General features: G+C 33.5%; 1 protein-coding gene across 4 annotated transcripts in view; it reads right to left on the bottom strand.

The window, feature by feature from the left end:
- Positions 1 to 19,794, bottom strand: part of LOC110380858 (irregular chiasm C-roughest protein) — an 81,675-nt gene that overhangs the window by 20,890 nt on the left and 40,991 nt on the right. For all 4 annotated transcript variants that reach the window (XM_049851502.2, XM_049851500.2, XM_049851503.2 and 1 more), the window contains exons 2-3: positions 11,736 to 12,040; positions 6,469 to 6,619 (exon numbers count right to left, since the gene is read on the bottom strand). In XM_049851502.2, the coding sequence (XP_049707459.2) occupies positions 6,469 to 6,619; positions 11,736 to 11,948 (364 nt within the window). In that variant the 5' untranslated portion in view covers positions 11,949 to 12,040. The remainder of the gene's footprint in view (positions 1 to 6,468; positions 6,620 to 11,735; positions 12,041 to 19,794) is intronic.

A 19,794-nucleotide genomic window follows, 5' to 3' on the forward strand; every position in this document is an offset into this window, starting at 1 on the left:
AGAAGTCTTCACTTAAAATGAAAGCTCCAATTTCGAACAAAAAGCTTTTATATCTACAAGTAAACTTTAAGGCCTTCTCTATTATTAAAACAACGGACGAAATAATTAATAACAACGGACCAACAAATACTTTGCAGCCAATTAAAGTTGGTAAGTATTTCAATCAAAGATTCAAGTTACACTTTTTGTTTTACACTTGAAGTGGAACGAAAGTAGCCACCTTGGTTTGTCGGTAGATTGTGAGACAAAGTTGAGATGTAGCTAGTTCTTTGGTTTGTATTTTATCAACAAAGTAAGCTTTACTAAGTTTGATTCTGTGAGCGATCTATTCTTTTACGGATATACGGAAGCTAGAATGTCTGAAACCGACCGCAACATTATTGGGAAATAGCCTACAGCGGTTAAGCTGTGTACAAACTTAACTGTAAATAAATCTCTTAAAAATAATTAATACGATGACGAAAAGATTGGGATAATATATGCTATAGTAATACGATCATGAAAAAATTGGTATAGATAGAATAAATTAAAACTAGAAACCGATTCATAAAGACCGCACTTTAAATAAATAGAAATATATCAAAGAATAAAATATTACACTAAGCTACAATTTTCTCTAACAGATTTAACTTAAACAGGACCAACATTTAAAGTTGCGCTGACCCAAATAAAATGCACGTAACCATATAAATGTATGTTTGCACAGACCAACAAACCTACATACGTACATAGAAAAATGAAATATCTTTTTCCATCTGCCCCAGCGTACACAGAAATATAAATAAAGCGTGTCTGCAGAACGGACCAGAGAAATACGGTAAATTTCATTTTTAACTGAGTGAAAAGAGCTCAGGTTTACGAAGCCCACTTAAGAAGATCGTTCGACGTCTAAGATAATATAGACAACTGGAAAAGCCGTGTCTTTATTCGTGGTAAAGACACAAGATTACCACTTACATCCGTATTCACATATGTATGTGCGTCAAGGTTTCATGGCATTCTCAAACTCAAAATAATTATTCAAACTTGACTGCAAAACAGCACTATTTGAAAGTCAAAATTTACCAAAGGCAGCCCCCAAAACGCCCACTTTTCACTATTATTGATCGACAATACAGGACTGAACTATATTACTATTTATTGAGTTGCCTCGCCACTTCTTGCAAAGACATTTGTGCTTATAGCGGTTCCAGTATTTTAAATGTTCTAAGTTCAACGTGTCTTTAAAATGTTAAAAATACATTTTTCATCGCCACGGTAAAAGGTGCTGAGGTAATCTTGTGTTTACATCTGACCATTGTTTTTGGGGTTATATTAATGGACGTGGGAATATTATCAGGTATAAGAATTTGTCGATTCATTAATGCAGATAGATGCTATAGGTACTCGTATGTCCCTAGACAGACAATTGTCAAATTAAAATAGTTGGAGTGAAAGTATGTATATATTTTAATTTTTCTTTTTGTTATCATATGGGAAAGCTATACAATTTTTCGGTACATGTCATCCTTTTGTGAACTCTTTTGCATCCACTGGCTGTCATAAAAAAAACATAGGGACATCGTCTTGTAAGGAATCAATTGTTTCTTAATGCCCTTATATTTGTACTGATGTTTATAAACAGTATCAAAAGGTGCTATTAAAATCATCACCTACCTCAGTATTAGTCCCATAACACGCTTATCAGTTGTCTAGAAAATCTTAAATAAATCTGGCAAATATTTTTCATCATACACTAGACGTATGTCAGGCAGTTAACTTGTTGACAAGCTAATATCTTACTATCTGTGTGAGCTATTCTTAAACGGTTCACATTAAAAACATTGTGATAAAAGAAATCTTTCATTGGCAAATATTTTCGGTACTTTTCACCATTCCTGCCAGATCTATTTTTAGTACAATCAGTCTAGTTTTTAAGTGTTGTTTTTACCTATATCACGAGGTTTTTTGGACACAAATTGCCTTTGAAATTTTACTATTGTTTTTCTTCTGCCAAATAAATTGCGTATAACCTTGAAAGCAATCCACGTTCGTCAAATATTATTGCTTATTGCTAGCCAAGATTTGAGCGGTCATTGACTTAGTTGCGTAAATAGTCTAATAATACCGACTGATGCAAAGATATGAAATGAAAAGTGAATGGTTTTTCTTTATATTTAGATGTACATACATCGTAATATAAAAGCATCGCGCAAAAGTGGCTTAATGCATACCTTCAATGTCTTATTGCACAAGCCGAACCTATCGACTGATGCCCAAATTCAGTACTAAGACAACTTTGGTCTGCCTAACTTTTTTCCAACTATGTAGTGGTAGACTTTACATAAAAGGCCTACGAAGGAACATGATGGGTTTTAGTCAGTAAGAGTCTCATTCTCCGTCACCGCTGCTAACGGTCATTTGATGATCGTCCATCACAGAATAACTACCAGCTTTTTAGAAGATGCGACCGCTTGTCACTGACCTCATGCCCAGTTACTGGTTGTCAGATTTTCTAGCTTCTGACTACCCATAACGACTGTCAAAGATGTTCAAATGACTGCCGATGCCCACTACAATTTAACATGCCTTCAGAAACATGGAAGAACTCGTCATGACAAGATGGTCATCCATCCACGGACCCACTTAAACATATGATCGACGCATGTGGCTGATACTTAGCCACGAGCTCCTCAAAGAGTAATACGTGTAATACATTAATATATTTTTAGTTGCTAACCCTATTTCTATGAATCTTGATAACATCAGTCAGCAGTGCGTGAGTCTGTCTTACACTGAACGTTTTTAGATAATATAGTCATTGTTTACGCGTACAAAAATGTGGGTAATTAAATAAGTATTTTATAGTACATGTTTATTAGGTACGCATGTATTTATGATTGTTAATTCGCTTGTATTGAAATCGGAAATTATATCGCGCCGTACATTTATTGCTGGTAAGAAGAGAATTTTATGTAATGCTGATGAGATGTATAGATGAGGGTAAGGTATGTATATTTGTTCACATTTCACGCAAAAACTACGCTATCGATTTTGATGAAAGTTAGCAGAAATACCTATAGCTGATATTAAGTAGACGTAGGCTACTATTTATTCATGTGTGCGAAGCAGTACCCTTGAGACGCGGGAACTGCTGTCGAAAATTCTAGGAACCAAACGCCATATTGAAATTGCCAGCATACAAGGCATAGGAAACGTCATATCAAACTCTATCTTGATCGAAAGCTCCTTCCACTTAAAATATCGATTTCTCGAAATATCGAGACATCAAAAGATCGATCATTCAACACTTTGAATGGTTATCGAATCAAAGCTCGCGAATCTTCAAATAATAATATGACGTCATGAATGGTTTCCTTGCAGGGTTACAGAGAAATTATGTATTCTTAACAATGATCGATATTGATTTAATCGGTTATATTTTTGTGTAATGAACATGTTGTCATCAATTAAGCATAATTCTAACTAACATTAAAAATGCAAAACTAACTCCGTTTAGCTGTCGCGTTTCCACGCAAAAACTACTGAACTGATTTCAACGAAAATTGGTCCACGAATAGTCCAGATACTGAACAGGTTTAAAGGAAATTTGGGTCTGAGTAAGGACGTAGGCTACTTTTTAGGGTTCCATACCCAAAGGGTAAAACGGGACCCTCTTGTTTTCGCTACTGTGTCCGTCCGTCCGTCCATCCGTCTGTCATCAGGCTGTATCTCGTGAACTGTGATAGTTAGAGAGTTGAAATTTTCACAGATGATATATGTTTGTTGCCGCTATAACAACGCATACTGAAAACTAGATTTAAATAAATATTTTGGGGGGTTTCCATACAACAAACGTGATTTTTTTGTCCGTTTTATAAATAATGGTAGGGAACCCTTTGTGCGCGAGTCCGACTCGCACTTGGCCGGTTTCTATCTAAAGGCAAATATTCCTCTCGGAACCGCAGGAAACCACTATACCTACTAATAATTTCTTCCATCTGAGTGCCGCAATTTCCTCAGGATGCAAGTAAAACTGCAGTCAACAGGCAGTGTAAACAAAGATACTTATTACAAAGATAGGGCAGGTTATCTTAAAGCTCATCTTTGGACTATAAATAGCATCCAATTATCTTTACCTTTATCTTTACCCATCTTTCAATAAAACGAGGAAGTATGAAACCTATAGGCTTTTGTTATCGATTCCTTTGTTACTATCGCTTCAATAGTAAAGTGGAGTTTGATTATTATTTTTGGAACAATGTTCCTTAATATAGGTTGATAAATCGTTGTGTTATTGAAAAGCTTCTGTCTACAGTCAGCGCACACACTTTTGGCCTGGGCGCAAACAACAGACTATTTAGTCGGCCCTTAGTAGGTTTTTTTTTGATAACGTGAATTCAATCAAAGTTTTTAATCGGTCTGATACCGAACAAATACCTAATCGTTGTTAGGTGTGTACTTCCATTCATCTTCATACTAATTTTATGAGCAAAAATCAACTAACAGTCGACTAAATCTTTGTATTTTATTATCTAGTTTAATTTATTAGATAAAGAGGTAAAATATTAATTTTACCATCATCATCATCATCAGCCTATCGCAGTCCACTGCTGGACATAGGCCTCTCCAAGTGCACGCCACTGAGATCTGATTAATTTTATACTTTCTCAAAATAACCCTTTTTCAGCATTTATCCCTAAGCGGAAAATTCAAATTCGTCTAACTACAGACAATACCATATATTTTAAGCCCACGAGTATTTTCGAACTTGTCCCTAATTCTTACCTAACAGGTGCTAGACTAGTCTACCCCCCTTTCCCCTTTACCCTAAATACATCAAGTGCTTAGTAATTTACCTAAATATCTGTTCGTGCGTTATTTTTTTCTGGCGAGAACTCGTGTGCCAAATAATCGAAAGTTTTTTTGTAAATGGTTGCGTGAGAGCTGGGTAAGGTAAGGGTTCTGTATGTTAGAAATAATTGATTTTATTTTATTGCATGACTAATCGGTTAACGTAATTTAATTTTAAATTTATTTTATTTTATGCAAAAAATGTTATTTTTTTAAGTAGCGAAAGTATTTTTATTTTGCATAAAATAAAACTGTTTAATTAAGGCGAATTTCATTATTAAAAATAACAGTTTACACAAACGCCATTTTTATTTCACTAAGTTTCAAAAGCCAATAGTATTTTAATCTAATTTACAGATAAACTATTTTTTTTTTCTTAGATAGATCTGGTAATAGCCGTCTAACATATTTCATGTCTTACACCACTGAACCCTAAAAGATAAAATTGTTCTGGATACACAATGTGTTCACACGATACATTCGATTTACATCTTTATGTACAAGACATAAAGTTTAAAATACTTTGTTTACATACGTTGGTGTTTTAAAAGTGCGTTTTTATTTACAACTGAGTCATGGCCAAAATGCGTAGCGATGAACGACCAATGTTTTCTTTTATTGCAATAAGGAACATACTGGGCTAAATTATTTCGGAAAAGCGAAGATTTGTTAATGGTTCCTCTAAACCCGGTCATATTTTTACTCTCATAATAAATTATGTAGAAAATTCAACTGTAATAGTCGGAATACTTGAGTCTGACATTAAAATCCTAACCTGACCTAAGGAAGACTGGCAGAGAACGCCTAAGCCGTATAGTCCGTTTGAATCATGTGTATAAAATATTTTAAACAAATAAATAAAATGTATAAATAAATAAACCGTGAGAATTGTTTCTGTTTTTTTTTTTTTCAGTAAAGTACATAATAAGTACTCTTATTGCACTCTGTAATGTTTTTTTTGAGGTGCCCGATATATTGATCAGATCAGACATAATAATAATTTCATTATAATCGTATAAGGCCGGATGCAGGACTCACGAATGCCTTTATTATTTTGTCAGTAATCTCCGGTAGATAACGTCTTAATTTAGATGCCCATGATTTGCAAGAATTTTTGCGACCAGAACATCCTTCTTCTATTAATTAATACTTTAAATATTAAAGGTTAAGATTTTACTATTTCTTTCAAGAAACTACTATCCATTGTTATGGCTTCTACATTAGAATAACACTTCTGATAGTTTTTCTTCAAAATGACATGAAAAGAATTCCTGCGTGTTTAGGGATTCCAACTATATTCGTTATTAGCTGTTTCCCACACTTTCATGCATGTCCCGTAGAAACTACTCCCCAGCCCAGGTAAAATATAGCTTATATTACTCGGAGATAGCGTAGCTTTTTAACGATACAAGAATTTTTTAAATCAGTTTAGTAGTTATGGAGCCTTTAGGCTTGGAACCGCGCTAAGCAGACATGGAAGCAGTTTTGTACCGAAGTGTACCGCGCGTCCTTCGCGATGGACACAAACAAACGAACACAAGAAAATACTATTCATAATATTAATAATCTTATATTTAAAAATATAAATAATATGTTGTAAGATAAATAAATATTAATAATAGATTGTAAACATACCTTCTTCGTCGCTCCCAATCATAGCATATCGGTCGTATCCGCTGAGGTTGCGGTGTGTGCCGAGCCCGAAGTCGTCCTTTGTCCATTGTAGCGCCCCCACTTTGTTCTCGACTCGGCACGGGAGAGTCACTCGCGAGCCCACTATGGCACTCTGTGAACAAAATACGAAGGTTAGACAGGAAGAATTAAAATTATATGCTTAAAAAACATCCCAAAATTATTGCTGCAAAATATCCTAAAGTTTAGCAAGAAAATAAATAAAATTGGAGATAAGAAGAATAACAGTAATATGCACTTAAATAAAAAAAGAGTTAACTGAAAATTGTATAAATATTTCTAGAAATAAAAGTATAGAATATTCTATAAGTAAGGTCAAGTAGAGGGGGTTTCGACCTAAAGGTCTTAACCTAAGGTTAAAAGAATAAGCTTGATCTATAGTGGCATTTCATCTAATCAAAGACATCACTATTGTTACTGAATTAAGTTCGCAAAATAATATACCATTATCATTCTTATTTGTTAATCAAACAAGTCATACAATTTCAAAACCTTAATCCGTAACAAAGTCGATATTGTACTACACTTTTAATAAATAAAATCGATTTTATAATCGGTTACACATTGAAATCGAGTAAAAAATAACCATCATTAAAACCAAGGTTATTATCGAAACTGATCGTATTATCATCGAGATATTACGAAATTGCATTCACTACTCAATTATGGAATTAAAATTAATAATTGTTGGCTGAAAATTGTGTATAATAGTGGCATTATTATTGCTAAATCACATGCAATTTGTGGATAATGTAATATGTAATAATCGAATTGATTAACCTATAATGTTTGGTGTTTCGATGCATCGCAATCGCTATTCGAGTATGTTTTGTAATGATTTGTGTAAATCGAATGCTAGTCTAGAAATGATTGTCTTTTGTTTTTTCCTTTTGCAAGGGTTGTGGGTGGCCAATTCTGCAAATGAAATTAGTTGGTCAGATAAAACCAGCATTATTTAACAAATTGAAACAAATATTTTCTTTTTTTTGCCTCAAATTATTCGAGGTACCGTTTACAAAAACGATATAGCTTTTAGCTAGATCCTCAATATGAAATAATGTCTTAACTTACTACGTAATATCTACCAGTGTGGGTACCTATATACCATAGTAGTACCTACTACCTATTACCGACATTTTCACATTGAAAGAATACACCTTCTAAACACAAAACCATGTACAAAAGCACAAAATATACTTACATATCTATCTATCTTAGTACAAGGACACTGTTGAGACACCCTATGTCATTACTTAGTACACAAACGCAATCTTTTGAAAAGCAGCGTTAAGCGCGGTTTTCTAAAGAAACCCGTACCGAGCTCGGTTTTTATCTTCTAACAGTGGGACTTTGAATCTAAGCACGTTTTATGCTTAATAGCTTAATTTTAATTTTTGAAATGAGGTTTTTAATTTTTCGTTGGTATAGTCGGCAATTTACGTTTTAAGCACTTCGGTAGTCAAAAAAGATATGACATGAAATACATTTTGAAAAATGATTTTTGAAAAAAAAAAATGGTTGTTAATACACAAAAGATATTCCATATTTCAATACAAATCGAAAAGACATCAAAATATATAAAAATGAGGCATTCAAGAAACTACCAAATAAGTCAATTGTTATTACAAAAAAAATACTAATCAAACAATTTATATTCATTCAACCATTTCTATGTATGTCGAACTACCTGTTCATAGTTATAGATTCCTTAAATACTCTAACTCGGCTTCTGATAGTCAGACACGGTTCTGACACAGCCTAACAAAATGCCTATGTAAATCAGTCTGACAATTATACATTTAAATTTAATCTGTGGCCCAAGTTATAAGAGGAAAGTGGGACAAATAATAATGACCCATAAAAACAGTATATCGTCTGGACTTTGACTTTTTGGTCATAATTTTCAAGTGTTATTGAGTTTTAATTATTTTTAAGTGGTTAATTAGTATCATGGTAATGGAAAACAATTTTTTATCTTTTTAACACGCTTTTATTATCTTCACTTGTAACTGATTAAATAATATGTAAATAAGAAAATCTTGGAATCTTAATTTGATCCACTTCCCGGTCTTCGATTAGGATACAATTTTGCACACGCTTTGAGTTCTGATGAAAATACATTTTTTGACAATACATGACTAGCGTGTTTTTTAGTTCTTAAAACTATTTTTGTTATTTCTTTAAGTTTTTTCCTTTGCGTGAAAGTTGTGGAAAGATAAGGGTCCACACGTTAATGTATTTATTTCGGGACACCATCACTATACCTCTGTAAATGTCACCCCTTGTTTTTATGTCACCCTAGTCACGCGTACTATTTCCGTGTACATCTATTTTTAAATACGGATGTTGCAGTCTTATCTTACTTAAGGTATTTTCGAAGACTTGCCTTAAACCAAGTTTACTTCTTTACTTCTAAAATTATCATGATAAAAAGACATACTTTAATTAATGCCTTCACTAAGAACAGTATAAACTAAGTCTGGCAAAACTATATAAAATCTTTTTCTTTACTATAGTATAAACTTTCTTAGCTAGACGTGTATTCACTTATAATTGGAAGATATCTAACTCAAGTGATACTCACACATGTCATTATTTGCTAGCTTTCTCTTCAAATTAAGCAAGTAATGCTATGTAATAGTAAAACTCATGATTACAGACCACGGAGAAAGGAAAGATAGCGGAGATGCCATAAGGAAGGTAGGTCAGGCGCCTTCTTATAGATCAAGCAATATACGGTAGGCGTGATCAGTTACATAGAACTAACGAGACGTTCTTGTCAAAATCAAAACCAAGCTGTCAAAGATTGGTCTTGATTGATTGGTGATTTTATTTTCAAAATAATATGCGGGGTCCATAGAAGGCGTGTAAAAGCGGAGCTAGTAACGTTCCTTGTCCCCGAACACCCGCATTTTGGCGCGCTACTTGCTTAGGAGATTTTGCATTATGACATCTCTGCTAGTTTTGTTCTCCATGTTGCAAACATAAGTCTTATGGTTCAAGCAGATTTCTACTATTTCAGAGTATTAAATTAACAGTTTCCTTTAACGAGCTTTATTATTGCGGAATAACCGTCAAATAATGGACAAATAACTAACTGCAGAGTAATTAAATGTACGACGGTTACTTCATTTAGAAAATATAATATTAAATCTAACTGACGTTAGTTTTATATTGAGAATTGTTTCTTAAAATCATGCATCAGCACTTATTAATAATTCAGCTAAATATTGTAAAATTATGTACAAAGTGAAGTGATAAATGATTTATTTATTTATTTTGTTATATTGAAGTTGCTTTTTCACGCAGTTCCAACGGCATCCAAAGAAAACTATTCATCTGAACCGGATAAAAATTATGTCCTTTTTCAGCTTCTAGGCTAGATAAATTGTTATTTGAACCGGACTAAATAGTCTCAGTAGGTACTCTTGACGTGAAAGTGCGACGAACAGGCAGATATACTTTAGAATTGATAATCATCATCATCATCATCCTCCTGCCCTTATCCCAATTTTATTTGGGGTCGGCGCAGCATCTTTTCTTCTTCCATACTCTTCTATCTGCCGTCATCTCACAAGTAACTGATAATATCAGTAAGGAAAAAAGAGAAAATGATTCTTTTGTTTACATTTACGTAAAAGTACTGAATTTAAATAGAAATAAAATTATTGATTAGAAACGCTTTCCTCTCATGGCTTGAATTCCTACCTAAAATACTCAGTTTACGTATTCAAACTATTCAAAAACTGTCGCCTCCCGTGTTTACATCAGATCAACCCATAATCGTATCTAAATTATGTATGTATGTTTGTATATCAAGATTCTGCTAATCTGCTATATCAATATTCATGAAACATTGATTTAAGAATAGGCGTCTACATAATTATCATAAATTATTCAACTGATTATTATCTTTTATATAATTTATGCATACTGATTTTTTATCTGTAGTCTGATTAAATGGCAAGAAAGAATAATTTGTGTATAAAAAAATATTTATTAATTAGAAAGTTTAGTTTTATTTTAAATAATAGGAAAGGCATTCTTTTGTATTATCTTTAATTATGATTTAATATTAACTATATAAATTAAATAAAAACATATTGTTGTTTAGGTTAGAAATACCACTATTTCTTAGAACTTGCGCAATATATTAAAATGAATTAGTATTCAAATGATATTTTTTATTCGTCATTTAGCTCAATAGCCCATGGTTATCATAAAAGCAGAATTGATAAATGAAAAGTCGTTAAAATATCGTAAAATTCTAGTTAATGTGTCGCTGTGTTGTTTTAACTATTAATTAAATTTAAACTTTAATATAATCTTTACGCACTGTGTAATGAGTTCGCCGTGCTTTTTAGTAATACCGCATTGGTTTTGAAAATGAAAATCTTTAAAAAAGAAACTGTTAAAATACTAGCTTTTTCCAAAAGCCCCGGGAGAAACTAAATAGGTAAAAAATAGCTAGACTATGTATCTGTATATAACTTTCATTTCAATCGGTTCAGTAGTTCTGGCGTGAAAGCCCGTAAACAGATCGACATTACTTAATTTTAATTTTAAAATTACGTTACTTTTGCATTCTAAATATGTATTAAAGAGTATCAATTTTTTTAGAAGTCGGTATTTTATTTAATCTTTAACTTAAAGATTAGTACCTACGAGTAGAAATAAAACTAATTAACCAATGATATCTGTCAGCACTGTTAAATTTTAATTAACTTTTAATGGCGTTATACATTTAACTAAAAGGTTTTATTGCTATTTTTTTAATGGTTATTGACATAACTGGACATTTTTACCGTTAATAATTTTATGTCTTCTTCAGTTATCTTAGTAAATTAGTTATACCTTTAAGGGCCGATTTTTTAATCATCAGTTAACTTATATCTGAGGAATTAACTAGTATAGCGTATTGACATTTTTTCTATACAAAAGCTGCCGAAACGTCAAACATATTCTGCAGATAAAAGTTAATATATCTAATAATAATAATTAATTATTATCATGGAATTTATGCTTGTAAATTATTTACCATTTAGGTATGTTTTTTTACGAAAGTAACATTATTTACTTTTTTGGCTACACCATGTTCTATCCTTCAACGAATTAAACAAAATAAAACTTTTTACTAACACCCAAAGCCCTTCCAAGAAGGATTTGTTTATAATAAAAACCTTATTTATTTATCGACGTTTTAAACATACCTGATCTTGCGGCTCCATCGCGAACCTCTGTTCTTGGTAACCATGGCAACCGACTATCAACAGCAAGCACAACAGGATCTGAATCCCGACATCCGGCCAAGCCCATTTCCGGCGCCTTTCCGTTCTAAATTTGAATTCGGAATCAGCCCTGCGCGCGCGCAGCCCTATAAATGGCGTTCCATTTTCAAATGTCTCTTTGTGTGATGCCGCCATAGTTTATATGTGTGAAGCATATTGATGAGTGATTTCAGTTTTTTGGTTCATTTGTGTTGGTTTTTTTCAGAATATCCTCGGGAACATTTTATCTGTAACAAAATAAGAAGAATGTTAAATAACTAATTAATGATTAGAGGTTTTTTTGTTCTAACCAATAATATATATATATAATTATATTGTAAAAATAATTAATTTGAATATGCTGATTATGATGTCAATTCAAAATACCTACTACATAGAAAAACATTTTTAATAACCTTTTTTTTATTATTATGTTCACAAGTGATCATGATTACCTACAATAACCAGCCGATTTTAAAGAATAGTTAGCATAGTTTTATTAATTACCCAGAAAATCTTAGTAAATTAATGATAGCTTATTGAAATGAGACAAAAACCATTCAAATAAACCATCTTATTATAAAACGAGATCTAAAAAGTACCGGCTTTAGTTCTAGGATTAGACAATTTACTTCATTTCGGGACGATGGTCTAAACCTAGGACTAAAGCTGGTACCTATTTAAAACCACTTTCTGTAATGAGGTAAAAATATTCTTAAAAGAAGCATAATAAAGTGTTAACATAATATTAGTAACTTTTAAATAATAATTAAGTATTATAAATTCGACATTGTTTAGTGGACCCCTGCAGCTATATATTGCATTTTAAACTAGTTTTAATAAGTTATTACTATTTGATCGTTCATTAATATTATATTTTCTTAGGAATGTCACATAAAGTTTATTTCAAGTCAACTTATTATTTATGGATTTGATAAAACTATCGCTTATGATGCATAAGCTACCGCTGATGACAGTGAAATTTTGTTTCTACGTAATAAAATTAATCGGAATTCGTCTGCACTTATTATTTTTGTTCTATTTGTGATACAGGTAATAATATATTTTTAACTATAAGACACAAGTATTGGGATTCTATAAAACTCGATCAACAACTCGCATTTCACTTCGATTCGTAATGTCATTTCATACTTTAGGGGAGGTAGGGGAGGGATGGGCACTTTTTCACATTTATTGCATAAAAAATCAGATTTTACAGATAATCAACTTTTATTGCCATTTCTTATGTTGTGCTAGATAAAATCAAAGAGCTATCCTAAAAATTACAATCAGTTTCAACATTACGAGATATTTAAACGGTTTAAATAAAACCATCGACACGTCAAAATTTTGTTTAGTCTGACATGCTTTAGTTGGTACTTACGTAGTGTTTAAAGTTACTTTTTGCTTTTTATAGGGTTTATCGTTTATAACATTTTGTCATAATAATCGCGTACTTATTTGGGTCGGGGGTTTTTTTTAATTTATAATTTTATTTTATTTCATGGTTTTTTAAAGGAGCTCCTTAATGTTTCCTTCTTTTTATGATGGGTTCGCTAATGCGATCTCAGCCAAAGGAAGCTGTTTAACAATCCTCATGACAAACTGGCTCTGGGAGAATTGCACAGATTGAGAAACAATAAAGATGGACCTTTGTTGATTCAGGGTTATATATCATTCTAGGGTTTCATCCGCCACATCCCATTTCCAGCATTAGGTTCTCGTCAATTAGAAACATGAAGAAAACTAGTCAAGACAAAACAAACGAGCCCAAACTCGATGGGTTTACTAAAAGGCAGTTTAGGGTTACCTATCTTCGTGTCCTAACAGCAGACCAGCTCAGTGGTTCCAGAAGACATTAGTATTTCAAATTTTAGATCCCACATATGCTTGCAAGTAAACTGAGCGTGTAACATTCCTATCACACCTAACAAACGAGCTGATGACCTTGAAGACCTGAACCGATTTCCACCAAACATAGCTAAGAACACTCCCGAATGACATTCCTTTTAAACAAAAAAAACCGCATTACAATCGGATCATCCGTTTGGGAGCTACGATGCCACATACACACACACACACACAGACACGTCAAACTTATAACACCTCGTCGTTTTTGCGTCGGGGGTTAAAAAGAATGGTTTGCGACGGGAAATTCCTAAAGATTTAATATAACGAGCAATACAAGAGGTATCAAAAGGTTAAAAAATAAAATTAACAGCTGATAAATATGGAGTCCCTAGATCAAGTTGGCAACGGTACCTGAAACAAGATTCTATAAAGGATTTTAGCGCAGATTTATAACCTCACAAATTTTCACTGAAGAAGAAGAACAAAATTTACAAATTATACATTACATGGTATGTCCAAGCCTCCCTACCATAGGGAGCATTGGACACTTTTGACTTAGTTTATAAAAAAAAAATCGGTAAAAAAACTTAAGTAAAACGGTTATTTTATGTGCACTGAAAACTAGAAAATAAAAAATAGTTACTTACCTGTCAACCTACGTAGGTGGTCCCGGTCATATTAGACTAAAATAAAAACGTGGGGCCCATAAACTATTGCTGTAGTACCTCTTCTAGAGGTATAATAGGTGTGGATTGCATCGACTTACTATAATCGTAACTGGAGATTTTGACAATCAATCATTAATAATAGAAAATACACATACCTTTCATTAGTTTTCTCTTTATAACGATCCGAAACCGCAACAAAATATTTAAGTACTTTTACGAGTGTTTGTTCTTGATAACTCACAGAAATGACAGATAGTCTATGGATGAACACCGTTACCAGTCGGTAACGTAAACTACCCAATAAAAAAAAAACTATGATCAAATCAGAATAAAAGGACCCCCTTTTAATCTGATTTGATCATGTCTCCAACTGCCCATCTCTCCCCTACCTCCCTATAGATAGACAGATTTTGGCAGATCTGTCAAAATCTCGACTTTAATTTAGTTCAACTTGTCAACACGCTCGATAGTGTAGCGCTAGTGTAGTTTGACAATGTCAATCACGAAACTTTAAGGTAGAATTCCGTGGGTCGCGATTGTCGCAGCCGCGCGCGACAAAAGTCAACCTATGAAAATGTATGGCACCGCTGCCGAGGGCCGCGACAGTCGCGCGCGGACGACGAATTTCGTGAGCCGCTGGCGGCCGTACGCTTCTCAACATGGTCTAGCGCTTAATAACATCTATAGAATTTTAGTAAAACCAGAATTAAATTGTTGACAATGCCGCGAGCAGCTTACGAAATTCGTCGGCCGCGCGCGACTGTCACGGGCCTCGGCAACGGTGCCATACATTTTCATAGGTTGACTATTGTCGCGTCCACGGAATTCTACCTTTAGATCGAAGTCGAAGTGAGAGTGATGTCGAAGAGTTGTGATATTTTATAGAATCGACATGAAGATATATGTATAGAAAACATGGCGCTTGCTCCTATTTTACAAAAGTTTATTACAAACACCAACATATTACCATAATATATCAATAGGTTCATACATACGTTTGCTTACATTGTTAAGGAAAATATTTAGATGTACAAATGTTTAAAAAACGACTCACTTATGTTATGAACTCGTGACTTTTGACAATAAAATAGTCTACGTTAATTTTGACCACCAAGTGACCCCAAACGACATTCCAATCAAGACACACAAGTACGTATATAATTAAAGTTTTCTCTACAATAAATCACTTTTATTTACGTCCTAAGTTATTTTAATAATACAGTTATAAATAATTTATATAATCCTTTAGAACATAACTGCTGATCTTATGACACGAATTCTTAAACAGTGTTTTTTTATTAAAATTTATGTTAATTAGTCTGGCGCTTAGTAGGTACTTAATAATCATAGTGTTTTTATATCTTTACTATAATAGTATTCTCGTAAACGTAAGTATCTATAATCTTTTAGAATTAGGTAGTTTTGGATATAAAAATCATCACTCTAATCTCTATCTATTTTTTACTATATTGGGGTCGGCGTCAATTGAATTATATCGCCTGTGGTTTACTACTCCAACCAACCAATCAAATAGTCAGTTAGTAGCCTTTATTCTTCCCCGCTCAACGGGCTATCTAAGCCTGAGAGACTTTTAGGTCCAGTAGTTTCTTAGATTAGCGCGTTCAAACAAACGAACTTTTCAGTTTCATAATTCCTGGCTTCCAACTACCTATAACAATTATTTAAAACCTACAAATTTGAAACCAAGGGCTTAGAATGACCAGGAAAGCACAAAACTTCATCCATAGCAATTGAAACCCTACTAGATATGCCAAAAATATTTTTACTAGCGACTTTTTTTTAGATAAGTACTTAATGGCACAGTGTCATTAACCTATTTCTTAAAGTAGACATTTCATTCATCAAGTAACGGTACATTCAAGTACAAAAATATATTAGAGTACATTGAACGACAATATCGAGACACATGTTCAGTCCAAGCCATGTGTGAAAGTATCAATTACATAGATATGACATATCTGGATGTGACAGTTTTGTGCGTGAGTGTACTGTTAGGTGACGAAATGCAGTTGATATTGGTTTTTGTTGGTATTTGGTTCAATGATGTGTGATTGGGAGGGTGTGATGCATTGGTGACATAACTCATGTTTTTGGAATTTTGGAGATAACTTTCTAAGTCAAAAAAAAAAGAGTTGATTAACATTTTTTTTAATAGAAATTATTACGACAATTTTCATTTATTTTAACTTCTAACTCAAAACATATCACACTTATCTTAACACCCTTTGATCATAACACCATAACACTTTTACGACCATCAAACTACGCTCAGCTTCCCTTCAACTTAACACCCTTGTCACATCCATTAAGCCAACATCTTAAGACCACATGGCTTTAAGAAATATTATTTCTACATCTCCTTTTTATAATTATGTGTACTTTACTTAATTATCATCTCCCACGGGACGCCCAAAAGGTTTTTTCCGTTTTTTTTTTTGTGGCTGACAGTTTTTTTTTATATATCGTCTTTTGTTTTATTTTTAATAGACGGGGTTTAGTGGTAAGTGTGGATGTTAAGAGCATGATGTATGTGTGTTTGTGTTGAGTAATTAGAATACTCCTTTGGCTAAGTGATAGAGTATGGCTTGAGATATATTTTTAAGGGGTTAATGCGTAAGCCCCATAGAAAATGGAATGTGTTATGAAAAGAAAACTGTGCTCAACACTGACTTGGGCCTAAGTTCACCGACAGTATAAAAACCTTTGTTTTTTTTTTATAGAAAAACTTGTACCTGAAAATTCATAATAAACAGTGTGCTTGGGCTTAGGTCATAGGCCTATGTTTGTGATATCTATATTATTTAAGAAAAGGAATATCAACAGGATACTTCGTATCTATAAATACGGGAAGATAAAAGTTCTGAATCGAAAGCTATTGTATATTTATTGACTGTTAGCTCTGTGTGGGGTCCCTCAATTTTCTAAGGTAGATTACATATACAAACTGGAAGATGGGTAATTGTATGTAAACCAATGTTAAGGGTGGGGCATAGCTGTAGATTCTATTATAAAAATATTTAGTTGAAGCTGTAAAAAAGTCAATTTCAAATTGAGAATCTCTTGAAAAATAAAATTTTGAAACTGATAGTTGAAAGACGACTGAGAGTTCGAAAATAAATTTATAAACTTATAGTTAGTATTTTGAAGGCATAGATTAGACAAGTATGTGCAAATATGCATGGTTAAATAATAATTGGTCACTAAGCACCTAGAATAGAGAAGACAAAAGCAGCTTTTTCAATCCAACATTGCTCAAATAGGCAAGGCAATTTTCAAGTAAGTATACAACTTTAAAAAATCCTCTTAAAGCTATATCTTTCTTCACCAAAACTTCCTTTAAAAACGCTGCTCTGACAAAGAAGAAGCACTGCATTTAAAAATAAATAAAACGTTACAGCTATTGTTGCGCACGCGGCGCCATAGTTACGCTAGATATAGAACGTCTGGCATATGTGTACTACTGAATAAATAGAGGGAACTTCATCCCATTTAGCTTAGAGTATTTGCTTTTGAAATTAAAGGGGGTTTGAACCATAACCTACGCAAGTAGTGTCTATTCTTGTCATGCTTAATGTCATCTTACGGGCTAGTCCCGCCGGAGTCAGGGTTCATGAGATACAGCCTGGTGACAGATGGACAGTAAAGTCTTAGCAGTAGAGACCCTTTGAATACAGAACTCTATAAAAACAATATATTCAGACTCCAAATATACGCACCTTACTCGTGCCATATTTACCACGGTGAAGGATCTTTTAGCGATTTCCAAATACTAAAGGGGTAGTTTTTAGCATTTCCAATTGAGATCAATGAACGAAATCATCATTTTGACTCAAACATATTATACCCCACGTAGTGAATTACATTAATGACGAGGTGCCCTAATGCTTAAAGTGATTCAGATATTTTGGACATGGATACCGCCAGACTAATTACTACTTGAGCAGTATAAAATGGAATTCATTTTGGAAAAAATAACAGGTAGTTCATAAACTACTCAAAGAATTTTCAAAGTTCTTCCCCACCACTACTACCGACATGGTAGATAATTTTAAGTCAAGCGAAGACAACGGGAGGACCTAAAGTTCAACGATCGGCCCGATATAGATAGGAATGCAAAACAAAACCATATAGACAGACGGACGGGATATACCTACTAATGATGTTTTAGCTGAAAGCTCTGAGAAACTCACTGTGAAATATGAAAGCAGTTAAAATCTCTTAAGAGAAGTGCATATAATTGTCGTTTGTATGATTAATGCTGAATGGTTGGTCGCAAGGCGCGACAGCTGTGCACGTGTTCTCAAGGTTTCGATTTTAGTGGGCTTCTCAGAAACTTTCTTGAAGCAACCCATTGTCTGGAAGTCGTGGTGATACTCCCTTGTATTGGAGAGCACGTTAATGTCAGTCCAGCGCCTATTCTGATCTCTCTCCAGTCGTGTAGGATTGACGTATCATCTGGTTATGATAGTAAGAGAATAGGAAGTGGACCTGTGTCTGTGAAATTGCTTGTTTACTATAATACTTCCTGAGTAGCTATTTATCGCTTTAGACTCGAGACTTGCTTGCACCATTACCTAAACTAGTTTTTCTCATATTTATCTTGGGACCTCAAGTGTGCATAAACAATGAAGTGAAGAGAGCTTTAAAACACCCACACATTGCCTGAAAGTCGAACTCCAAACCCCTCGGTTGACAACATTTTGTTAAACAAAAATCGAATTATTCGAAAGCGGAAAAAAGCGTAAATGAAGCGAACTAACTTAGCCATTAAAGCTTACAGGACTCATTAGCATCACCTAAAAGTTAGGGGAAGGTAAACAAAAGCGAACTTTCAGGTTTCAGCCGAAACATTGTTACAGAAAGTTTGTGCGCCAGCTTTTTGATGGAACCTATCTTTTCAATTTAATTTAATAAATTATTTTCGGGTTTTACACGAGTTGTCCAACTTTTTGTGTAGGTACTGTGATTTTGGGCTTTTTATTTGTGACGTTAGCCGGTGTTTCCGTTCTGTTTTACTTATTAATGACTCGTTTTTGAACAAATTGTGTACATTAATACCGTAAAATTAAACAAGATATACATAATACTCTTTGATATGGTAACACCCCTTTCTATTACTACATTATTTTACAACCCATTCTTCATGAAACACAAACTAAAAATTTATCTTAAATCATCTGTTCGGCAGCTACAATATCACAGATAGACAGATAGAGGCACATACATATCGCCCCATCATTTTAACATCTGGACAAAAACCTAAAACAACTACTAACACATGTTACTTCACAACTAAGCTTTAAACATTTAAATGCACACATAACTTAGAAAGCAGCCCCATGCAATTAATCGTACCGTCTGATAGTGCCATGTCCCATGTCTCCCCTAGTTTATCTGAAGACAATGTAGTGGGAATTCTTTAGTGCTGTATCTAAGTGTGCTAGTTTGGTGTGTGGAATTTT

This window comes from Helicoverpa armigera, chromosome 28 (genome assembly GCF_030705265.1).
Source record: "Helicoverpa armigera isolate CAAS_96S chromosome 28, ASM3070526v1, whole genome shotgun sequence".
Classification (NCBI taxonomy): Eukaryota; Metazoa; Arthropoda; class Insecta; order Lepidoptera; family Noctuidae; genus Helicoverpa; species Helicoverpa armigera.